This window comes from Cnephaeus nilssonii (assembly GCF_951640355.1).
Source record: "Cnephaeus nilssonii genome assembly, chromosome: X".
Lineage (NCBI taxonomy): Eukaryota > Metazoa > Chordata > Mammalia > Chiroptera > Vespertilionidae > Cnephaeus > Cnephaeus nilssonii.
The window spans coordinates 88,253,691-88,279,684 of NC_137071.1; the positions used below are offsets into that span (position 1 = coordinate 88,253,691).

General features: G+C 44.9%; 1 protein-coding gene across 6 annotated transcripts in view; it reads right to left on the minus strand.

The window, feature by feature from the left end:
• The window catches only part of SEPTIN6 (septin 6), an 81,285-nt gene that overhangs the window by 28,672 nt on the left and 26,619 nt on the right, over positions 1 to 25,994 (minus strand). For all 6 annotated transcript variants that reach the window (XM_079764522.1, XM_079764520.1, XM_079764519.1 and 3 more), the window contains exons 3-5: positions 25,664 to 25,859; positions 7,021 to 7,207; positions 4,269 to 4,430 (exon numbers count right to left, since the gene is read on the minus strand). In XM_079764522.1, the coding sequence (XP_079620648.1) occupies positions 4,269 to 4,430; positions 7,021 to 7,207; positions 25,664 to 25,859 (545 nt within the window). The remainder of the gene's footprint in view (positions 1 to 4,268; positions 4,431 to 7,020; positions 7,208 to 25,663; positions 25,860 to 25,994) is intronic.

The following is a 25,994-nucleotide window of genomic DNA, read 5'->3' on the forward strand; positions in this document are numbered from 1 at the left end:
CCCACCCACTGGTCGTTCTGGAAGGTTGTTCCAGAAGGTTGTTGCACCATCTGGCCTAATTAGCATATTAGCTCTTTATTATCTTACCTTATAATAGAGAAACATGCAAATTGACCGCACCTCCGCTATGCCCATGATTGGGCCAGCGGAGGCTGAGGGCGGGACTCCGGGTGGCCTGTCGACCGTTGATAAAATCAAGATGGCGGTGCCCAGTGGCCACGCCCGAGCCGCTGCTCCCCTGGGGTGCCTGGGGTGATCGGCACCCCGGGGGGCGTGGCCGCACCCGTGACCGCTCCCTGGGGGTGCCTGGGGTGATAGGCACCCCTGGGGGGCGTGACCACGCCCGTGCAGCTGCTCCCCGGGGGTGCCTAGGGTGATCGGCACCCCGGGGGGGCGTGGCCGCACCCGTGCCCGCTCCCCGGGGGTGCCTGGGGTGATCGGCACCCCGGGGGGGCGTGGCCGCGCCCCTGCTGCCGCTCCCCGGGGGTGCCTGGGGCGATCGGCACCCCGGGGGGGCGTGGCCGCGCCCCTGCTGCCGCTCCCCGGGGGTGCCTGGGGTGATAGGCACCCGGGGGGGCGTGGCCACGCCCGTGCAGCTGCTCCCCGGGGGTGCCTGGGGTGATCGGCACCCCGGGGGGCATGACCACGCCCGTGCAGCTGCTCCCCGGGGGTGCCTAGGGTGATCGGCACCCCGGGGGGGGCGTGGCCGCGCCCATGCCCGCTCCCCGGGGGTGCCTGGGGTGATCGGCACCCCGGGGGGCTTGGCCACACCCGTGCAGCTGCTCCCCGGGGGTGCCTAGGGTGATCGGCACCCCGGGGGGGCGTGGCCACGCCCGTGCTGCCGCTCCCCGGGGGTGCCTGGGGTGATCGGCACCCCGGGGGGGCGTGGCCGCGCCCCTGCTGCCGCTCCCCGGGGGTGCCTGGGGTGATCGGCACCCCAGGGGGGCGTGGCCGCGCCCGTGCCCGCTCCCGGGGGGGTGCCTGGGGTGATAGGCACCCGGGGGGGCGTGGTCACACCCGTGTAGCTGCTCCCTGGGGGTGCCTGGGGTGATCGGCACCCCGGGGGGCGTGGCATGGGGCGTGGCCGCTCCCCGGGGGTGCCTGGGGCGATGGGCACCCCGGGGGGCGTGGCATGGGGGCGTGGCCGCTCCCCGGGGGTGCCTGGGGCGATCGGCACCCCGGGGGGCGTGGCCGCGCCCATGCCCGCTCCCTGGGGGTGCCTGGGGTGATCGTCACCCCGGGGGGCGTGGCCGCGCCTCTGCTGCCGCTCCCCGGGGGTGCCTGGGGCGATCGGCACCCCGTGGGGGGCGTGTTCGCGCCCGTGCCGCTGCTCCCCGGGGGTGCCTGGGGCGATCGGAACCCCGGGGGGGGCGTGGCCGTGCCCGTGCCCGCTCCCTGGGGGTGCCTGGGGTGATAGGCACCCGGGGGGGCGTGGTCACACCCGTGTAGCTGCTCCCCGGGGGTGCCTGGGGTGATCGGCACCCCGGGGGGCGTGGCATGGGGGCGTGGCCGCTCCCCGGGGGTGCCTGGGGCGATCGGCACCCCGGGGGGGCCGTGGCATGGGGGCGTGGCCGCTCCCCGGGGGTGCCTGGGGCGATCGGCACCCCGGGGGGCGTGGCCGCGCCCATGCCCGCTCCCCGGGGGTGCCTGGGGCGATCGGCACCCCGGGGGGGGCGTGGCCGTGCCCGTGCCCGCTCCCTGGGGGTGCCTGGGGTGATCGGCACCCCGGAGGGCGTGGCATGGGGGCGTGGCCGCTCCCCAGGGGTGCCTGGGGCGATGGGCACCCCGGGGGGCGTGGCATAGGGGCGTGGCCGCTCCCCAGGGGTGCCTGGGGCGATCGGCACCCCGGGGGGCGTGGCCACGCCCCTGCCATTGCTCCCCGGGGTTGCCTGGGGAGATCGGCACCCCGGGGGGGCGTGGCCGCGCCCGTGCCGCCGCTCCCCGGGGGTGCCTGGGGCGATCGGCACCCCAGGGGGCATGGCATGGGGGCGTGGCTGCTCCCTGGGGTGCCTGGGGCGATCCGTGTGAGAGGGATGTCCAACTGCAGGTTTAGGCCCGATTCCACAGGGATCGGGCCTAAACCTGCAGTTGGACATCCCCCGAGGGGTCCCATATTAGAGAGGGTGCAAGCTGGGCTGAGGGACACCCTCCCCAGTGCACGAATTTCGTGCACCGGGCCTCTAGTATAGGATAATTCTGTATAGTGACAGGTGGGGACTTATGGAGGTGTTCACATCATAAGGAATATAAATGTTGAATCACTATGTATGTTATACACCTGAAACTGATATAAATTTCTATGTCAACTATACTTTGTAAAAAGGGAAAATACTTAGTTTTTCAAAGTGAACTACTGGCAAACTTTGGACTACCATAAAAAGGACCCCAACCCCTTCACAGCCCAAACAGTGTGCTTGAGAACTGTTGCTTCATAGCATGGGAAGTTTCCAACCCTAGCCGTGCCTGCCCCAGTTCAAACAGGAGGACAAGGCTGAGCTGGGAGCAGAGGCTAAAATGATTGTCAGTCCTGATCCACAATGTAGTGACATGTAGTTTTGTGTGACACCTTGAAATTTCAGAGAACTCTTAGCCCCTCTCCATTCTTAGGAAAGCAAACCACAAGCCTGAAAATTTCCTGGTGACTTAGGGAATCCGTGTTTAAAGATGTCTATGAGATCCTGTGTTCTGAGGTGAGAGGTGCTTCCAGACATCAGTGCCAGTGACACCAAGTGACACTTCTCTCTGGGCTCCCATTTTTCTGCAGGCTAGGCACCCTTTCAGGTTTTCTCATTGTGACAGAGCCTGATTTCCATTCAAACATCCTAACTTCTTGAGAAAATAAGTACAAATCTGTTTTTTCACTTTTTCTTTTCTTTTCTTTTTTTTTAGTGCTCACGACTGGTTATAACTTCACCTACCACAATCCACACAGCCATCCTCTTGGGCCAGATTTGTCAAAAGTGATAAGGGACTCCTAATAACAGCCATATCTCAGGTGTACTGATAAGCAGGAAGTCAGGCGAGACAATGACTTGCTGCCCCGCTATGCTAATTTGTTGGCCAATTCATAGGAGGTGGCAGCTGAAGATATAATGATAACTTACCGGGGCAGCAGCAGCAGGAAAGTTTCTAAAAATGGTTTTTATTACAAGGCTTTCCTGAGTTTGGCTATACCCAGGCATTATGTCATTAGGAAAAACTGATGCCTCTCAGTAGAGAAAAAGAAATCTGTTCCCAAAGCAGAGGCTTTCCGCAAGCTATTAGCTGTCTCCTTGAAATCATAACATTGAAGATTTCACAGCAACAGCATCAACACATTGTAAAGAAGCATGAGGCGATGTTTGACTCTCTGCCTTCTTCATTACTCACTCCTCCAGTCGGGGGGGAGAGGGGGAGGAGAGGCAAGATGGCAAGTTGCTTTTTTTAAAAAAAAAATTCATTGACACTTAATAAACCAAAGCATAACCCTAAAACTTTAAAAATAATATTCCTCTAGTCACAAGAAAAGTTGGGGGCCAAATAGCATTTTTCCTCCCAGGAGCAGAGGGCTTGATTATCTGAGTACAGATTATCCCCGAGTCTCCAAAGCCAGCCAACATTTTTAGCCTTGTCTTCTTTCACCGCATCAATTGTCAAGGCATTGTTTTGGTCAGAGACAAAGAATGTTTGCCTTTCCAGCAGTCTCTTGGAGCTGCCTGGCCTAGACCAGAGCAGGAATCAAAGAGGAGGGTGGAAGGGGAGATCTAAATCTCCCGCTCCAGACTCTTTCTGGAGTCAGTCAGCCTTTCCATCCTTCAGTCTCTGGCTATTTATCTCTGCATCACTGAGGCTTTGAAGCAGCCACCACTAGGAAAGAGGAGCTATCTCATCCTGGATTCTCTCTCACAAATACTCAGCCCATCCAGTGTGGCTCAGTGGTTGAGCATTGACCTATGAACCAAGAGGTCATGATTAGATTCCCCGTCAGGGGCATATGCCCAGGTTGTGGACTCAGTCCCCAGTAGGGGTTGTGCAGGAGGCAGCCAATCAATGATTCTCTCTTATCATTGATGTTTCTATCTCTCTCTCCCTCTCCCTTCCTCTCTGAAATCAATAAAATACATTTTAAAAATTAAATATTTCAAACAAACACCTGAGACTCAGATAACCAAGAATTGACTACACTAAAATGGATGGTGAAAATGTCTGACAGCTATTTGGTGAAATAATAACAATAATAAAGAAAAGAGCAAATGGCTAGCATGTTGAACCCCTGGGCTCCCACTCACGTTCATGGTTCCGTTGATCTCTGCCACCGACTCATCATCTGTAGGAAACTGATAGATCTGGACCCCGTTGCTGACAAGCTCGCTGGTGATTTTGATTTTGAACTTTGTTAGCTCACTCTTAGAAATGGCATCTGATTTGGCAATGATGGGGATTATGTTCACCTAGGGAAGGGAGGAGCACAGTGGGAACATTGTTGGTAATTTGCAACTGATAGCAGCATGGCTTAGGACTTCCACCAGTTGCCAGTGGGAGCAGCTCAACCCAATGGTCTAGGACTGGCCAGCTCTGTAGCCAAATAATATAATCAATGACAATGAGTGCTTACAAAGTGCTGGGCGCTGAAGTAAGTGCTTTACATAAATTAACACAATCCTGATCATAACCCTCCCAGGAGGTATCATTACCACTATTTCACCCATGAGAAACTGAGGCACAGAGAGGTTAAATAACTTGTCCAAGGCCACAGAGCAGGTAAGTAGCATAACTGGGATCCAAATCCAAGTTTAGCCTTATTCCTAAGTTCACAATCTTAACCATGAGCTATCTACCAGCCCAGATCCAAATTGATGAACTGTGTGATATCTTCATATCAAGGTCACTGCTCTGGTGATTTGAAGCAGAAAGATGAAAGGCTGGAAATCTGTGGTTGACAAGGGGAGAGATAGCCACTCCTTGCTAATAATAAACTGTCCCAACTGGTCCAGCGCAAGCCAGCCCCAGCCAGGGTGATGGAGACCCACATGTGGGATGGTAGGAAGGGGAGGCTCAGTGAAGATGCACACTTGGCCCTCTTTCTGGCAGCAAACACTGATAAACCACCCCAGTTAGGTGAAGAAGACCCTCTCAGTTACCATTATGATCAGACATATTCAAAAATAATGCCTATAAAATGCCATCACAGTGTCAGGCACCTATAAAACATTAGGGAAAAATACACTAGCTGCCTGAGGCTCGTGGTTAATTTCTGCATAAAGCAAGCAAGCGGAAATACCCAATTTCAAACAGCAGAAGAAAGGCTTAATGCTCCCCCCAAAATTCAAGCCACCTGAACGCTGATCCTTGCAATTCCTCCAAGAAGGGACAAGGCTTTTACTACCGGAAGGTAAAGAACTTGAAATGCACATGGCTTAGTGAAACAGAGTGCCCCAAGCTCAAGTTCACATGAAGAGCAAGTCATTCCTGCCAGCAGCCTCCAATGGGGTAGCATGGATGGTGCTGGGGCCCGGAAAGGGGCTCTGGAAGCAGGGCCTGGGACCTTTAGACTTGGAGGACAAATTCTGCCTCCTTTGCACGTTGCCTCAGGAGCGCCTCTAAAGACGTATCACGCAGCGGACCTTGGAGGCACCTCCCTTGAAGTCTTTTTTGGGAGGGGAGGGGGCCAAAGCCCTTGCCAAGGTGGAACAGCAGGCAGAGCCAATTCTCCTCATCGCCTTTCCTCACACCTCCATCCGCACACTATAAATATGCCAAAGACTGCTTACTTAACCTGCCCACTCACCAGGCCACCAGCTGTGTGGCTCTCTGCTGCCCTATACAGGGCATGCAGGGCGTGGCGGCATTTCCAGAGCAGCCTCTTACTCATGGGCAGTTAGCTCATTGCTACAAAAAATGAAAAATTGCTTCTATTTTTATTATAGCTGATTTTCAGTTTTTATAGTGGACGTGCTACTAAATAACTGCACGTAAATTATATTTTTGCTAAAACAACAACAACAACCTTGGAGTCAGAGAGAGCTCAGTCTGAATTCTCTGTGCCTCCATTTCCTCATGTATCAAATGGGAATAATAATAGTATACACCACATTGAATAATTAGGTGAAATAAAATAATGCCTATAAAATGCCATCACAGTGTCAGGCACCTATAAAACATTAGGGAGAAATGTAATTAGGTTTTTTTTAAAGAACTAGTAATTAAGGTTTTTAAAAGAACTAGTAATTAGGTTTTTTACATTTTTTTTAAAGAATTCCATTGTCAAGTCTTTTGTACAGCAAATAATCCTCTAACATGAAGAATCATTGTCTAATTTATATCTGGAGTGGGATTTGCATTCTTCATTTTCTCTTAGAGTGGGACAAGCCCAGTTCCCGCAGCCATCTGTTTCAGGTACGGAGGCAACAGAACATGGTGCCACAGATCTGAATTCCACTCTAGACTCTGCCAATAGCCAAGTAAATGACAATGGGAAGTCACTTAACCTCCCAGAGCCTCGGTTTACTCCTCTGTAAAATGGGGGATAATGACTGTGTTTGACTCATATTGTTGTGAGGATTCATTGAGATGCCCCATGAAGTACTTAGCACAATGGTGGCACATGAGAGCTTAACAAATGTTAGCTGTGATTAGAAAAATCAGTATGATAATAAGAATAATAACTTTCAATGTCAAGTTTGCATGTTTGATTTTAGTAGAGGCCAGTTAACATATGGACAAAGAAAAAAACATCTTTCCACTGTCAAAGTCTGAGCCCCAAGACCAGGACAGCCATCTTGCTTACATGTACCTTTATGCCCAAGAGGGATCAGGGCAGAAAGGTGGCTCAGGGCAAACCTGTGCCTCCTGTTGGGAAAACAGAGTATTTGGCACAGGCTATGGATCAACAGCACCATCTTTATGGAGGGACAGGGAATAAAGAAGAGGATGAAGAGGCCATAAAACCTCTCCTGGAACTCACTGCTACTTTGCATGAGAGACCAATAAGAGTGAACCAGCTTGCCCAGCCTCACCCCTCCCCTCGCTCTGCCTCCATACCTTACTATCCAGCTTCTTCATTGTCATTAGGTCCAGAGACTTCAGGGAATGACCCGTGGGGGCGATGAAGTATAAGCAGACATGGATGCGAGAGTCGTGGTAGGTGTGCAGGACCCTGCGGATCTTCAGCTCCTCCTGCAGGTAGGCTTCGAACTGGGCATCGAGGAATTCCACGATGGGCTTGTAGCTAAAGGGGAGAGTAGGGAAATGGCCTGGCCACTTCAAAAATGGGGATTTCGATACAGTCCCTTGTAGAAGTTTAAAATGTCCTCGGTAATTGACTCTCCCCATCAAGCTGGATTTCTCCGTCTCCCCTCAGTGCACCTCCAAACCCATCTGGCTGGTCACCTCCTTGATCCTCACATGAACCAATGTTATGCCCATCTGTGCACCTTTGCTCTGGAATGCCCATTTCTCTCTTCTCACCACAATACTGCCCTCCCAGACCCCAGGGCCCAGTTGAATGCCCATCTCCTCCATACAGCCTTCCCCGATTATGCCAAAATCCCTTCTGTGCTGGGTGCCCAGTGGTGGCCAGGACCTCTCCCTGACCCTGTTGCTGGGGAATCCCGTCAGAACACTCTGGGATCCGCTCAGTATTGCAAGGTTCAGTGGCGCTCCCCACTTGGCTCCCCTAAGGTCCAGATATTTTTTCAGTTCTCATTTCCTCCAAGGTTGTGAATTTAAAATCAAAGTAGCCCTTGCCGGTTTGGCTCAATGGATAGAGCATCGGCGAACCTGGGACCCCCCCCAGTCCAATTCCAGCCAAGGACTTGATCCCCACTAGGGGGCGTGCAGGAGGCAGCCAATCAATGATTCTCTCTCATCATTGATGTTTCTATCTCTCCCTCTCCCTTCCTCTCTGAAATCAATAAAGAAATATATATATATATATATATATATATATATATATATATATATATATATGTAAATAAAATTGAATTGGGCAAATTTTGATAAAGATACTCCCCCCCACCACAGCCTTCACAAGTGCACCCCCCCAAGCTCACTGAGTCTCCTCCATATACAACCCCCCCTTTGTGGCCCTCAGGTCCTGCCAGGACTTCTTAAACAACAGCTCCCTGTCCTGGGAAGCTTCTCACTTCTCCCTTGGGCCATTCCTGCAGCCCCTGCGGCCTCTCTCTGCTCTACCTAGGTCAGCTTCACTTCAGCCCTGCCTCTGTTCTCTTCTCCCTGTCTCTGCTGTCTCTCCATCTGGGGCTAGAAAGAGCCCGGGGCAGTGAGTCTGCAGATATCACTGCCAGAAGGGAACCTGATCAAAGGAGGAGTGGGCCCAGGCAGCGCCTCCTACCTGCAGCAGCCCCCAACCTGAGCCTTTTTGAACGATCCCCTTTTTAGAGAAGGGAAAATAGCTTTATAAAAAAGAATCACAGCTCTAGCTGGTTTGGCTCAGTGGATAGAGCGTCGGCCTGCAGACTGAAGAGTCCTGGGTTTGATTCTGGTCAAGGGCACATGCCCAGGTTGCGGGCTCGATCCCCAGTAGGGGGTGTGCAGGAGGCAACCAATCAGTGATTCCCCATCATTGATGTCTCTCTCTCTCTCTCTCTCTCTCTCTCTCTCTCTCTCTCTCTCTCTCTCTTTCTTCCTCTCTGAAATCAATAAAGATATATTTTTTAAAAAAAGAATCACAGAATCCTAGATTCTAGGAGTTACATACAGAGGAGAGATCCAGGTGCAGGTTACCTCTAGAGCCCCAGAAAAAAAAATCTAAAAATAGAGTCCTTTCTTCCTTTGATCCCTCTGAGCCAAACATTGTTCTGAAGGGTAATAGCATCAAAGAATCTTTTGCTTGCAGAGAACCTTACAAGGTTCCTGAAGAATTAGGAGTGAGGGTGCAGGGTGCATCCCTTAGACTCATCTAATTAAATTTTGAGTGATTGGCTGGTTTGAATAATCTAATCATGGCACTACTTCCTTTTTTTGTCCATTACATAACTTTTTTTACTTCAATATTTTACTCTTCAAAAGGGATCAAAGGAGGAAAGAAAAGTGCATTTTTAGCTCTCCTCCCCTGAATCTCTGTTGATACCCTAAGCCTATCTTTCTGCTGCTGCCTCTGGCTCTTAGGGTCTCTGAAGGGGTGTATTAATCAGACCAGCCAAACCAGCCAATCAACCAAGAAGATTTGGTTCAGTCTAATCCTAAATAGGTGATTCGCCTTTGTCTCATCAGTGTTCAGCATGGAATCTGGGATAGAGTAATGGCTCTGCCCCCGTTCCCAATAGCTCATCTTCCCACGGTGGTCATCTCTCCCACCCCACTCTGTTGTGCTCATTGGACTTCAAAACACGGTAAACAAGATCCTGTACTCCCATTGGCAACCTCTTCACAAAATGCTTCCTTCCTCTAAGTCAGTGATGGCGAACCTATGACACGCGTGTCAGCACTGAAACATTTGCTGCTCCTGAGGATGAAACATTTGCGAAATAATGTTTTTTCCTCAAAGTGACACACTACCCGAGTTATGCTCAGTTGTTTGGCGAAGTTTGACACACCAAGCTCAAAAGGTTGCCCATCACTGCTCTAAGTGATACCTGTCTCCTCTTCAAGCACGTTGTTTCTCTCATATCCTTCTCAACTAGAAATTGCTACTTCTTTTACACCCAAGTTCCATGGGTGTGAGGGGTAGAGAGGGAGCTTTCTTCTAGCTAGTCATTCCCTGACTTACTATGATTTCTTCCATTTCCTACAAAACCCAGCTCTAACATACTCTACCCCTCCTCATCACTACTGTTTATCTTTTACATTTTAGGGTAAGAATTCTTAAACGGGGGTCCACAGACCTCTAAGGGGTCTATGGGTAGAATTCATAGTGTCCATGAATTTGGATAGGACAAAAACACATCTTTTTCACTAAACTTTAACTAAAGTTTAGCATTATCTTTAGGTACAAACATTGGTAACACTCTACTGTAATTTTAGCACTACCCAAGATTTCATAACCAATAGAAATCACCAATATTTTTGTTTCCTATTAAAGTTCAGCAAATATCTCAAAACAGCATTTATACTCATCAAACTTTTAAGTTATGATAATTAGACCTGCCTATAGATATTGTTATTTCAGGAATTAATAGAAGTACATGAATTATTAAATCACAATTTTAAAATATTTCAGTATTAACTATATTTTTAGTATAATTGGTGTAGTTTAGGCATTTAAAAACGTTATTTTGAAAATGAACCCATAGGTCTCACTAAAGGGTCCTAAGGCACAAAACAATCCCTGCTTTAGACATTACTTCTTATTCATTTCAGTTAGTGACATGTATTATGAAGACAATAAAATAGGATAATTGGATAAAAGGTGACTCAGGGTTCAGCTACTTTAAACATAGTGATCAGGCTTGTCTAAGGATGTGACCTTTGAGCTGCAAAGATGAAAATGAGAGAGCCAAGAAGAATCTGGGAGAGGAGCATTTCAGTAAGAGAAATAACAAATGTAATGGTCCTGAGGCAAGTTTGAACAATAGGAAGAGGACAAGGGAGCTGGAGGTTAGTTAACAGAAGAAGAAGAATAAACTATTCACAATAGCCAAAAGGTGAAAACAGTCCAAATGTTCATCAGTTGATGACTGGATAAACAAAATGTGGCATATCCATACAATGGGCTCAGCCGTTTAAAGAAAGAAGGTTCTGATACAGTTGCCACATGAATGAACCTTGAAAACACCATGGTAAGTGAAAGAAGCCAGTCACAAAAGGACAAATATTGTATGAATCCATTTATCTGAGTCCTAGAGTACTCAAATTCATAGAGACAAAAAATAGAATAGTTGTTACCAGTGGCTGAAGGGGAGGAAAGTGGGGAGTGTTATTTAATGGATTTCCTTTTGGGGTGATAAGAATATTTTGGAACTAGGTTGAGATTGGTGGTTGCCCAACATTGTGAATGTATTCAATGCCACTGAATTGTTCACTTTAAAATAGTTAATTTTATATTATGTAAATTTCACCTCAATAAAAACAAGAATAATAAGAGATAAAGCAAGTAAAGCAGCAGGGAACAGGTCACATAGGGTCTTGTGGGTAAGGTATAGTAAGGTTTTGTGGGGGTTTTTGTTGTGAATAGGGTCTTTTGTTACATAATGCTTTCAAAATGGTTATTGTTGGTTGATCAAAAGTCTGTGGCTTGAACTAAAATATAGAGCAACCATCATTCAGAACCACCTGAAATCTGGCTGAATGGAAGTCCTACAACTAGAGAATTAAAGAAGAAAGCACATTGAAACTGGAGACATAGCAGCTCCACCTAACACACAGAAACAAAGACAGGGAAGCAGCCAAAATGATGAGACAAAGAAACATGTCACAAATAAAAGAACAGAAGAAATCTCCAGAAAAAGAATTAAATGAAATGGAAGCAAGCAAACTACTAGATACAGAGTTCAAAACAATGGTTATAGGGATGCTCAAGGAACTTAAGGGGAGCTTCAAGGGACTTAGTGAGACATTCAAGGAAATTAGTGAGAACATCAAAGACATAAAAAGGGACTAGTCAGAAATGAAGAATATACTAACTGAAATGAAGGATAATTTACAGGGAATCAATAGTAGAGTAGAGGACATTGAGAATCAAATCAGCGATTTGGAATTGAGGAAGCAAAAAATACCCAATCAGAAGAGCAAAAAGAAAAAAAGAAAAAAAAATATGAAGATAGTGTAAGGAGCCTCTGGGACAACTTCAAGTGTACCAACATTCACATCATGCTGGAAGGAGAAGAAAGGGATCAAAAAATTGAAAACCTATTTGAAGAAATAATGACATAAAACTTCCCCTACTTGGTTAAAGAAATAGACATACAAGTCCAGGAAGCACAGAGAGTCCCAAACAAGAGGAACCCAAAGAGGCCCACACCAAGACACATCATGATTAAAATGCCAAAGGTTAAAGACAAAGAGAAAATCTTAAAAGCAGCAAGAGAAAAGCAGTTAGTTACCTACAAGGGAGTGCCCATATGATTGTCAGCTGATTTCGCAAAAAAAATTTTGCAGGCCAGAAGGGAGTGACAAGAAATATTCAAAGTGATGAAAAGCAAGGACCTACAAACAAGATTCCTCTATTAGCAAAGCTATCATTTAGAATTGAAGGTCATATAAAGAGCTTCACAGATAAGAAAAAGCTAAAGGAGTTCATCACCACCAAACCAGTATTACATGAAATGCTGAAGGGTCTTCTTTAAGAATAGAAGAAAGCCCTAACCGGTTTGGCTCAGTGGATAGAGCGTCGGCCTGCAGACTGAAGGGTCCCAGGTTCAATTCCAGTCAAGGGCATGTACCTTGTTTGCAGGCACATCCCCAGTAGGAGGTGTGCAGGAGGCAGCTGATCGAAGTTTCTAACTCTCTATCCCTCTCCCTTCCTCTCTGTAAAAAATCAATAAAATCTATATTTTTAAAAAAGAATAGAAGAAAAAGATAAAAATATGAACAACAAAATGGCAATAAATACATACCTATCAACAATCAAATCTAAAAATCTAAATAAATGAACAAGGAATCTTATGAACAAAACAAACAGATGAATAAAATAGAGCCTGAGGCATGGAAACATGAAACAGGTGAATCTCAGAGGGAAGGGGGGTGGGTAGGAAGAGATTAACCAAAGATCTTATATGCATATGTGCATTACCCATGGACACAGACAATAGGGAAAGGATACCTGGTGAAGGCCTGGGGCAGGGCAGGATCTGGGTGGAGGAGGGCAATGAAAAAGGGAGGACATCTATAATACTCTCAACAATAAAGATAAAAAATTATAGCAGCACAAAAATAGTTTATGGCTTTCTGCATGTTTATTTTGAAATTGGATACCTTACTGAACAATTGTTCATTAGAATTGTTTTCCAGTTGATTACCTTGGGTTTGCTAAACAGACATTATAGAAAAATAATAGTTTTATCACTCAATGAACACTTCAATTTTCATCTTTCTTGATAATGTTGACGTCCCTTCTTTTTTAAAAAAATATTTCTTTTTTTAAAATATATTTTTATTGATTTCAGAAAGGAAGGGAGAGGGAGAAAGAGAAGGAGAGGGAGAGGGAGAGGGAGAGAGGGAGAGGGAGAGAGGGAGAGAGAGAGAGAGAGAGAGAGAGAGAGAGAGAGAGAGAGAGAGAGAGAAACCTCAATGATGACAGAGAATCATTGATAGGCTACCTCCAGCACGCTCCCTACTGGGGATCAAGCCCACAACCCAGGCATGTGCCCTTGACCAGAATTGAAACCAGGACCCTTTAGTCTGCAGGCTGACGCTCTATCCACTGAGCCAACCCAGCTAGGGCACCAGTCCCTTCTTGAAACATTGTCCTCTGGCTTCACTGCCACCATTATATCCTACCTCTATAACTCTGCTTTCTCACTTAGCCTACCTTGGGCTGTTTCTGAACTTCCATCCTGGACCCCTTCTGCTGTCCTTCTACACATTGCATGTATATTATTCCTGAATGGTCTCACTTACTTCCATGGTCTCGCTTATCATTGTCTTCCTATTACACTTCCTAGACACCTGGACATCATCCTAATATCCTTTCTCCCCCATGTGCCAGTTCTCCACCAACAGAGCCATCGGAGGCTCCCTGCTGGAAACCTGCAAGACCTGGTCACAGACACTGTACTTGAACACCACCATCTTAGGCAAAAAAGCCAAGTTACCATAAGGTCAGGTCTTCTACAGCAATGCCAAAAGTGACAACAGCTAATTCACTCTATTACCATCCTTCCAGTCACCTCTTCTTCCTTCTATACGCATCCTTAGTCTGCTCTATCTTCTATGGGCTCGTCCTCCAGTAGCTCTCTTCTTTCAAAAACATTTCCACTGTGCCCTCTAAAATCCCTGTACTATGATAAACAAAATTGCCTACATTTTTGCCACTCAGAGCACAAGAGTGTGGTTCTTGGATAAGTAGAATTAGTATCATCTGAGAGCTTGTTAAAAATGCAAAATCTCCAGTACCCAATACAGACCTACAAGATCAGAATTTGCATTTTATTAAAAGCCTCCAAGGTTTGCATACAACATTAAACTCTGAGAAGTGCTGGCCTATATCATCTGCCTCTTTCTATAATTTGCCTACCTTTTTCCCTTAATGGAAACCTCATTCTTCCCTGGGGACACCACAACCCTGAGGACACCAATACCTGGAAGCCCTCTTCAGTGTAGGCATCCCATTCTCCCACAATTGGTGTACGTTGGGGTCACTAGGATGGGCATTCACGGGGATCCTCAGAGCCACTTTTAGACTGTTACTCCTCTACCTCAGTATAAAGCCTTTTCTTCATTTGAGACCTCTTCCATCTTCTTCTGGTAGCATCTGACCCATAGTCTTTCTCCCCATTCTTGGTGATTGCAATGTGCTTTAGATAACCCACCAACCTTCAACCTCTTAATTCCTTGATTGCCTCAACTTCACAACCTTTAGCTCCATCTACTTCAGCCACCTACACACCTTACCACTAGCCATATCAGTCTCACCCAAGACATACTCTCTAAAACAATACCCCACTATCTGACCACAACCTCACATTTTTCCAGCTCTCTTTTGCTTTCAATCCTCTTAAACTTGATATTTCACTCCATAGAGTCCTCTGGTACCTTGACCTCTCCTTTATCTCACAAGATATCAGCCTCTTCCTGGCCTCATCGCTTTCTTGGCCTAGGCTCAACCCCATATTTGATTACCTGAACCAGGTTTTTACCAACAACCTCATTCCCATTGTACCCCATCTTCTAACTTACTTGCATAGCAAAACTGCTGTGCTGAACAAATTTTAGGATCTGCTCTCTCTGCTCCTATACCACTACTGCTGAAGTTGGCTAGAAGCAATCACAAAACTGTAGGTCTTGGCACCACTATAAATTCATGGCCTCCAACCTTGCATGGGCCTTTAGAGCAACATGACAATCCATTTACTCAGCTTTCATTGGCTCCCTTCCCATTGCCTTCGTGGACCATTCCAAACTTTTACTACTTTCCTCAAGCTCCAAAACATACTAATAACCACTTCACTCTCACAAAATGGTCTTACCTCCTGTTTTACCAATAAAATTGAGGTCATCAGGCTCACACTCTCCCAACTTCCTGCCTCACTCCCTCCCCTCTAAAAAATGAATCAACTCTTCCTGGTTTCTCTCTAGTCTCTGAAAATAAAGGTACCCTCATCCTGTCCAAGGCCTATTACCCCTGTGCAGTTGATCTCATTCCTTTCATGCTCTTAGAATAAGGTGACCAGATTTTAACATTGGTAAAGCGGGACACCATTGACCAGGGGCGGGGGAGGGGTGTTCTTGATTAAAAATTTGGTCTATATGGAGCAACAAAAATTTTCATAGAACGCAAAAATAGTATTGTCATATATTTTTTTAAATTTCAACATAAGTACAATTTACAAATATAATAAACAAAAAATTATGTATAGTATTATTTTGTTCTTTGGCATATTTCTCATTTGAGGGAATTTTTTTTAGTAGATTGCTGTCGTTGTTTAAAAGGTCATGAATTTGCCGTAACGTAAGTTGTGTCACTTTCAAGGCCGGCGCTAGACTTTTTGCCGCCACTATAAAATATAAATAATACGAGTATTGTCTGCTAAATTCAAGAACATTTATGTATTTATGAAATAAATAAATAAATTACTTACCTAAATTATCTGAATAGCTGATTTGTAATGACATCACTTGTTTAACTAGCTTACTAGCACGCAGTACGATGTGTATCATCTGAGAGACAGTTACAAAATGTTTTCGTCGTTGCCAATCCCAAAAAATGCCATTGTTCATTAAGTCCAAACAATGGTGGTCGAATTCTAACAACTGATCAACAACGCGAACTTTGATAAGCAGTTCTCAACAATTATTTGTTATTATTAAAGTTTAACATTATAAAATTAACAAAAATAATATAAAACTCATATCCTGGCTAAATAGCCACATGGCCTCCGAAAACCGTATATTCCCTTCCCGTTCTCCCACGGTTCCCTAGCTTGTCGTGCATTCTTTCCAAAAATCGGGACTTTTTTAAAACACCGCGGGACGCGGGACACATTGTTTAAAATCGGGACTGTCCCGCCAAAAGCGGGACGTCTGGTCACCTTATCTTAGAACCTTGCTTCATCTATAAGCTCCTCACCTCCTACTGACTCCTTCCTCTCAATTTATAAACATACTTGAGTCTTCTCTCATCTCCAAAAAAATAAAAATTCCCTCAACCTAATCCTCCTCAACCACACATTTCTCTCCATCTACTCCTCTGTCTGTTTTTTCGTTTAACAGTCAAGTTTGTCTTCTACACCTATCACAGGGCCTGGCCTATAATAGGTGCTCAATAAATATTTAATGGGTGGATGGAAATTTTTTTTAAAGAATAATCTATTTTTTTCTTGATTTGAGAGAGAGGAAGGGGGAGAGAGACAGAGAGAAAGACAGAGGGAAGGACAGAAACATCGATGTGTTGTTCCACTTATTTATGCATTCATTGGTTTATTCTTTTATATGTCCTGACTGGGGTTGAATCCAAAACCCTGGTGTATTAGGATGATGCTCTAACCAACTGAGCTACCTGGCCAGAGCCTAATCTATTCTTTTTAAAAATTTATTTCTCATTCATTGCTGAACACATTATAGACATTTTCTACCCTCATCAGCATCCTAGTTAACACATTAATTGAATACTTTGGGTTTTGAATGATGGAAATTTAGAAGTATTGTCTTTAGTGCTTTATTTTCTCCATCAATGTATATATCATCTATTCATCAAATATATACTGAATACTCACTACATGCCAGTTGGCTAACTTGTATTCATTCTACAAAACGTCAAGACTTAGTTCAGCCATTCCTGATCACATCCTCTCCCCTCTCAGCAACCTCCACCCTACACTCCACCAGGCTTGGCCAGTTGCTACTCTTCCTATTCCTACAGCCCCCTTCCACATGCCTCTGTTATTATATTTAACATATTATATAGAATTCATATATGTATTTGTCTCCTCTTCTAAACTGCAAGTTCCTTAACTAAAAACTGTGCCTTATTTCTTAGTATCCCTGGCACTTGACACTGTACCTGTCACACAGTTGACATTTAGTATTTTATAAAGTGAACCAGATCCCCCACCTCAATTTAGTTACTAAGTCTTGTGGACTCTTTCTCTCATACCTGCCCCCTCCTCTCGATTCTCAAAGCTTCTGCGCCTGTACAAGCCCTCATCATCTCTCCCATCCCGACCTTGTCTTCCCCTAAACATTGTTTTATCTCTTTTTTCCCAGGTCAAAAAAGCTTAAATGAGTAGTCTACACCCACTTTATCTAATTCCTTTTTTAAAACTTCATTCTTTTTTATTGTTTTGTTACTTTCCATCGTTTTTTATTTTCTTTATTGATTAAGGTATTACATGTGTCCTTATCCCCTATGCCCCCTCACCCCCCACTCATGCCCTCACCCCCCTGGTGTCTGTGTCCATTGGTTATGCTTAATGCATGCACACAAGTCCTTTGGTTGATCTCTCCCCCTTACCCCCTCTATTTTATTTTTAATGATGCAAGCAATACATATACCTATTCTCCCCTCCTCAGAGGTAATACTATTTTCAGTTTGTTGATGATCGTTGCAGACCTTTTTTATCCATATATATATATATATATATATATATATATATATATAGAGAGAGAGAGAGAGAGAGAGAGAGAGAGAGAGAATATTTGCTGTTGTGTTGGGAAGGGGCAGATTTACACAAATGACATCATGATCATATCATCCTGCAACTTCTTTTTTTTCATTTAACAATATGCCCAACAGCATATAGATCTACCTCCTTCTTTTCAACTGCCAAATACACGTCCATGATATGGTTGTATCATAATTTATGTAGTTGCTCTATTGGTGGAAATTAAGACTGTTTAAATTTTGTAAATTCCATAACAAATGTTATAGTGAACATCCTTTTTGTATGCTTTTCATGAACATGTGCAACTGTTTCTCTAGGCTATACACCTAGAAATGGAACTGCTGGATCACAAGGTATTCACATTTTACATTTTAATAGATTCTGCCAAACTTGCCCTCCAAAAAGCTGCATCAATTTACACTCCCAGCAAAATTAATGAAATTACCTGGTGTTGCCCTAACTGGTTTGGCTCAGTGGATAGAGCATCAGCCTGCGGACTCAAGAGTCCCAGGTTCGATTCTGATCAAGGACATGTACCTTGGTTGTGGGCACATACCCAGTAGGAGGTGTGCAGGAGGAGCTGATTGATGTTTCTCTCTCATCGATGTTTCTAATTCTTTATCCCTCTCCCTTCCTCTTTATAAAAAATCAATAAAATATATATTTTTTAAAAATTACCTGGTGTTAGTGGATATATTTTTATCTTTAATTTTTGCAAATCTGATGGTTAAAAAATGTTCAGTGTTCCATTTTGCATTTCTTTAATCACTGGTGAAGTCAAATGAGCATCATTTCATATGTTGATTGGCCATTTATATTTCCCTTCTGTCAATGATTGGTTTATTTCTCATTGAATTGTAGAAGCTTTTTTACATTTTATTTATTTTTTAATATTTTTATTGATTTCAGAGAGGAAGGGAGAGGAGAGAGAGAGAGAAACATCAATGGTGAGAGAGAATCATTGATCAGTTGCCTCTTGCACGCCCCACACTGGGGATGGAGCCCATCGAGCCCACAACCCAGGCATGTGCCCTGACCGAGAATCAAACTGAGACCTCCTCGTTCGCAGATCGATGCTCAACCACTGAGTCACACCAGCTGGGAGCTCTTTCACATTTTAAAAAGATCATTTGTCTGTTATATAGGTTACAAATATTTTCTCCCCATTTGTACTTTGTTCTTACTTTTGTTTATGGTATCTTTCAATATACAAAAGGGTTTTTTTTTGTTTTAATGAATTTAAATTTGTCAGTCTTTTCTTCTACAACTTTTGGATTTTGTGTTACGATTAGAAAAGCCGTCTATACTCCCAAGTTATAAAAATATTCCTTTACATTTTCTTCTTATATTTTTAGAATTTGTTTTTAATCCAACTGGAATCTATTTTTGTGAATGATGTTTGTATGGGAGGGTTCGTCTTATTTTTTCCTAATGGATGGCCTATTTTCCCAGCACATTTTCTTGAATAGTCAATTCTTTCCCTGATGACTTCCTTATGCTAAATTCCCATAAAAACATGACTTTGATCTTGGAGTGACTTTTCTGTTCTTTTACTCTTTTTGCTATGGGAGATAAGGACGCCTTTACTTCCTTATCTCCCATTCACTCACAGCAATCTAGCTTCTACCCATAATTTCCCTGGAATTATTATTCCTAAATGTGTTAATGACCTTCTTGTTGCCAAACCCAATGGATATTTTTCAGTCCTTATCTTCCTGGACACCATTTATCATTTCCTCCCATATGCTACATGATATAACTCTCCCTTGGTTCTTCTACCAATAACAGTCATGATTATAACAATACTAGAGGCCCAGGGCACGAAATTCGTGCATGGGTAGGGTCCCTAGGCCTGGCCTGCTATCAGGGCTGATCCGGGCCTTCCTTCGTTCTGCACTACCCCCTGGTGGTCAGCGCACGTCACAGCAAGAAATCGAACTCCTGGTCTCTGGGTCGAACTCCTGAGGGGAAATTTGCATATTAGGCTTTTATATATATAGATATTCTGTTCGTTAGTTACTCTGTGCCAGGCACTGTTTAAGCTTTTCATATGCCATACATGTCAACTATGCCTCACCACAACCCTTTAGGGTAGATAGTCGTATTATCATCATCCTTACTTTACGGGTGAGAAAACTGAGGCATAGAGAATTTGTGTCTTATGGTAGTGTAAGCCCTGACAGTTTTCTTTTCCTCTTTTGTAATACAAGTGCCTGCCTTAAACTTTGATTGCCAAGGCATCCACTTCAAAGTTGGCTATTTGAATAAACACATCACCAGCCACTTAAAGATGGAGAGCTAGGATACCCCCACCTCTGCCTTAAGCTCCTTTGTTTTAGGGATCTTGATTGATTTCCATAACTGAGCTTTTGGACCACTAGTTTTTTCTCTTCCTGCACTTTATTTTATTATTATTATTTTTTTAAATCCGCACCCGAGGATATTTTTCCATTGATTTTTAGAGAGAGTGGAAGGGAGAGGGAGAGACAGAGAGAAACAACAATGTGAGAGAGACACATCAATTGGTTGTCTCCCGCATGCCCCCGACCAGGGCCGGCAGCCTGCAACTGAGGTACATGCCCTTGATGGAATAGAACCCGGGACCCTTCAGTCCGCAGGCTGACGCTCTATCCACTGAGCCAAACTGGCTAGGGCTCTTCCCCCACTTTAAATTCCTGCTCCTATGTTTTAAATTCACCAGTAAAGACTGAGCCCACAAAACCTTAGCCCCAAACCCTCAACCCCAATCAAAGCAGAAACCCAGGCCCATGTGCTCCCTCTCTTTCTCACGGTGTGGCCAGTGTGCCCTGTGCTTTCCAGGACCTGTGAGTAATAAACCTCCCCCCACCACCAAAAGTTTCCCAGTGGTTAATGCAGAGGGTGTCTTCCAATCATAAGAAGAATCACTAGGGCCTATCCAGCCACAACACCACTGGAGTGGGACTGGCACAAAACACTTGTCCAAAATCCCTGGGCTAATAATGGCAAAATGAGATTTGAACCCAGATCTGTCTGAGACCAAAGCCTAAGTTCCTAAGCCTATGCCCCTCTTCAGCCAGTCCTTCTATCTCCCTTTTGGGTTCCTTTTGCTCCAGAATCTTTTCAATGGTGACTTTCTCCAGGAAAAATAAATGATGGCATTCATCACTGCCCCTCTGTTTATCCATGCACCCTGAGTAAAGCAGGCATTCTGATGCTCTGTTTCCATGTAGCTGCATTGACATCTCTATGCCCAAATGGCCCTGTCTATATGGAGAAAACATTGGGGTTTTTTCATTATAAATCCCTGGAGTTTACTCCACCTCTGCTGGCAATGGCCCTAAAACACCGCTTCAGGGAGGCTTTTCATTTCTACTTATTTTTTAAATATATTTTTATTGATTTCAGAGAGAGAAGCATCAATTATGAGAGAGAATCATTGATTGGCTGCCTCCTGCATGCCCACACTGGGGATCGAGCCCCCCTAACCTGGGCATGTGCCCTGATCAGGAATCAAACAGTGACCTCCTATTTCCAAGGTTGATGCTCAATCACTGAGCCATGCCAGCCAGGGTCATTTCTACTTATTTTAGTTTCTATTGCAGGAGTCCCCCCTTATCCATAGGGAATATGTTCCAAAACCCCCAGTGGATGCCTGAAAGCACAGGTAGTACTGAACCCTATGTATACTGTGTTTTCTTCTCTACATACATACCTGTGATAAAGTTTAATTTATAAATCAGGCACAGTAAGAGATTAACAACAGTAACTAATAACATAGAACAATTATTACAATATACTGAAATAAAAGTTTTGTGAATGTGATGTCCTCTCTCTCTCTCTCTCTCTCTCTCTCTCTCTCTCTCTCTCTCAAAATATCTTACTGTACTGTATATACTATACTCACCTTTTCACTTAAAGGAAGCACTTAACAGCTTCTCTTTGGCATATCCAATTGCCAGCATCACTACTCTTGTGCTTTAGGGTCATTATTAAGTAAAATAAGGATTACTTGAACACAAGCACTGCAATACCGAGAGAGTCCATTTGATCACTGAGGTGGCTACTAAGTGACTAATGGGAAGGTAGCATACACAGCATGGAGACCCTGAACAAAGGGATGATGTGATCCTAGGCAGAACAGAGAGGAATGATGCAAGATTCCACCATACTACTTGGACAGCGTACCATTTAAAACTCGGACAGTGTACAATTTAAAACGTATGAATTATTTATTTCTGGAATTTTCTATTTAATATTTTCAAATCATGGTTGACTGCAGGCAGCTGAAACCACAGAAAACGAAACCACAGATCAGGGGGACCACCGTATTCGATTTTGTATGAGTGTGTATCATATTTATAATCAGGAAATACAATTAGGATGATACAAATATAATGAGAGTAGATTAGCCTCTAAGGCAGTGATGGGCAACCTTTTGAGCTTGGTGTGTCAAACTTCGCCAAAAAAACTGAGCATAACTCGGCTAGTGTGTCACTTTGAGGAAAAAACATTATTTCGCAAATGTTTGATCCTCAGGAGTAGCAAATGTTTCATCCTCGGCATGCGGCCGCCTCAGCAGCCGCGTGTCATCAGAAATGGCTACGCGTGTCAGTGCTGACACGCGTGTCATAGGTTCGTCATCACTGCTCTAAGGTGTTGTATCAGTTCAGTCCTCCCAAACCATCATCAAGGCGTTTTCCAATGTTAGATCTGCTGAATGTATGTTACTGAGAACTGAAAGAAATTTAACCGAGAACTTGAGCAATGTGCAGCTGAGATTAAGCACTCGTATTGTGACCTGATGATCCCCTTTCCAGAGGATCTAATTCATTCTCAACCAAATAAGATTAGCACAAAAAACAAGCCTATAAAAAACAGGTGTCCTTTGTTTAGAATTTCAAGTGGAAAACAGAAAGCAGTTCAATTTTTAAGAAACTAAATATATTTATTCAGCCCAACCAGTGTAGCTCAGTGGTGGAGCATCGACCAATGAACCAGGAGGTCACGGTTCGATTCCCGGTCAGGGCACAAGCCTGGGTTGTGGGCTCGATCCCCAGTGTGGGGCATGCAAGAGGCAGCCGATCAATGATTCTCTCTCAGCCACGCGCCCCTGGGTCCGGGTGAGGCCACATGCCCCTGGGTCCGGGTGAAGCGTGCCCCTGGGTCCGGCCGAGACCAAACCAGAGGGAGTCGGACCTGCATTACCACCATTTGTCCACCATCCAGAGCTGAGGGGTCAGTGCCGACATGTACTTATAAGGAACTGGTGGACATTGATATTGGGTCTCAAAAGAACTGTTGGTCCAGAAAGAAACTCACTACAGACTGATTCATTTGCCTGTCAGCATAACTATTATTGCTCGTCTCACATTCAGTTCTTATAAGTATATCTCTAGTGACACATGATTTCGCTCATCTAGGGGAAATGATGAACAACATAGACTGATGAACAACAACAGAACCAGAAACAAGGAGGCATCGATCGGACTATCGGGCCTCAGAGGGAGGATAGGGGAGGGTGGGGGGAGGGGGGAGAGATCAACCAAAGGTCTTGTGTGCATGCATATGAGCCTAACCAATGGTTAAGTTCAACAGGGGGTTGGGGCATCCGTGGGGAGGGGTGTGGGATGGGAATGGGGGGATGAGGACAAATATGTGACACCTTAATCAATAAAGAAATTTTAAAAAAAATTTAAAAATTTCTGACAAAAGCAGCACACAATCATATTGAAGAAAAATTTAAATATGAAAACAAAATTTAAAAATAAAGCATGTATAATAAAAAAATGATTCTCTCTCATCATTGATGTTTCTATCCCTCTCCCTTCCTCTCTGGAATCAATAAACATATATTTTATACTTATTCATTGTAAGGAAATGAGTATGGCTGTTGTAACTTGAAGGGAGAAATAGGAGAATTTAGGATTCAGTTCATCTAAGAAGCAATAGAATCCTGAAAGAATGAGCAGACACTGCTCAAAATGATAAATGGCCTTGTCTGAGATGAGCACATATGATAACCATGTAACTTCCAGTTAAATGCAGATGGTGCCTGACCCCCACCCTATTCCTGGCCCCAGCCCACATCTCATCCTCACCTCTGAGCTCTCTCCACCTTTCATTCACACACCATTAGCAAATACCACAGACCTCCTCCTATCTCTCTGCTTATTCCTGAACTGTCTCTTTTAGGATGTCTTTTCCTCCATCTGCTGACTTAACAGCATAAGGTTTTCATATTTAGCCTAGTGTTCATCTCGCTCAACTCTGATCCCTAGGTGATCTTACATGCGTCTGCAGTTGGGACATATCACCCATACCTTGATAACCCAAATCTCTATTTCCAGTCTAGCCCCTTTCCTGACCTCTAACCCTGTACATTCAGCTGCATACCACTGAAGGTCATCAAGTGTCTCTCTCCATGGTCCAAAGACAACTCAAACTCAACATGTCCAAAACAGAAGTGATTCCTTTAAAAGTGTATCCTCTCTCACTAAATGCTGCCACCATTTGTCTACTCTTCAAAGCTGGAAATCTGGGCCTCACTCTAAATTCTTTGCCTTCACAACCCCACTCCAAGTCCTATTGATTTTGCCTACTCAATATTTATCAAATCTGTCCCCTCGTCCTATCTCAGCACCTGATATACACTGAATGGCCAGATTATTATGATCTCTGAAAGCATATATATATTAGAGGCCTGGTGCATGAATTTGTGCATGGGTGGGGTCCGGCCAGCCTGGCCAGGGGGAGGGGACATGGGCGGTTGGCCGGCCTGCCTGCTGGTCGAACTCCTGGTCGAGGGGACAATTTGCATATTAGCCTTTTATTATATAGGATATACACTGAGTGGCCAGATTATTATGCGTTCAGAGATCATAATAATCTGGCCACTCAGTGTACCTCTGGCCTAGTCCAATTGGGCCAATAATCTCCTAATTGATCTTCCTACTCTCCAGTCTATCTCAAAGTACCTTCTTCAAAGGCCAAACAGATGACATCATTCTGCTTCTAAAAACCTTTCAATGGCTCCACATAGGCACATTCTATAAATCCCTTAGGACCTGGTTTCTGCTACGTCTTCAGACTCATCTCCTTTACTTTTCCCCAGCTTATCCAAGCACTAGCTCAGGGGCAGACTCAGGTTTGTGTTTTGTTTTTTTTTTTGTGGAGTCTTAAGCTTATATGATTTAAAGGGCCCTCCAAGAAAGATAACATAATATTATGACTAAAAATTAGTTACAAGGCCTAGAAAGGGGACTGTGTAAGTGAGGGCCCCAAAGCTTAAGTTTCATTAGCTTCACAGTATCTCTGCCTCTGGTCTGCAAACAGAGCAAGCTTCAGTTCCCTAGAATATGCCATAATCTTCTACATCTCTTTGCCTTTGTACAAGCAGTTACCCTTGCCTGGAATGCCCTTCCCTCCCTGCCCTTATCCGTCTGACAAAACAGTTCATTCTTCAAGGGTCAGCACAGGGACACCTCCTATGTGAAGGCTCCCCTGACCTCCCCACATGGAATTGACTGTTCTCTCCTTTGTGTTCTCGTTGTAATTTGTCCTTTACCTCCTTGTACCCTGTTCTTTACAGAGCATATCACTCCATTGAACTGATTTGTTTAAAACCAGTCTTCCCCGTGAGTGCCTCAAGGGCAGAGACAAGGTCACTCCTTTTCAGATTGTCAGAGCACAGAAGTGCCTGACACAAGATAGGAGCTCAGTAAACGCCTGCCAAATGGAATGGAGATCTCACCTGTGCATGCTAGAAAGACACCCTTCTTTTGGTGAAATGTGTAGAGTAGAAAAGTTGCTGTAGACAGGGACCCTGGGTGGAGGCGGCGCTTATGAGGGATCTGCTGCCTGCCTACACCATTCTGAGAAGAGGTCTAGGCTGGACCATGACATCTGTGGTCTCTCCAAGACCGTTGTGGTGAGCTATTCCCCGTGGCCTCCCACCAGCCTCCCCACCCCACTCCCGTCCTTACCTGTCCTCCTTGTTGATCTGGTCCCCAAAGCCCACCGTGCTAACAATTGTGAGCTTTAGCCCCACGTGGCTCTCCTGGAGGTCATAGGTATTGGACCGAAGCTGGACACCTGGCTGTGTGTGGGTGGCTGGCTCCCCCTCGAACTTAGTGTTGAACAGGGTGTCCATGAGGGTGGACTTGCCCAAACCTGTCTCTCCTGAAAAGCAAAAGGATAAATTATGGTCCATTCACATAGTGACCGTGAAGCCATTCCACATCATGTTTTGGATGCATATTCATTGACATAGGAAAGTGTACATGATAAGACACTGAGTGGACTGTTTGATCTCAG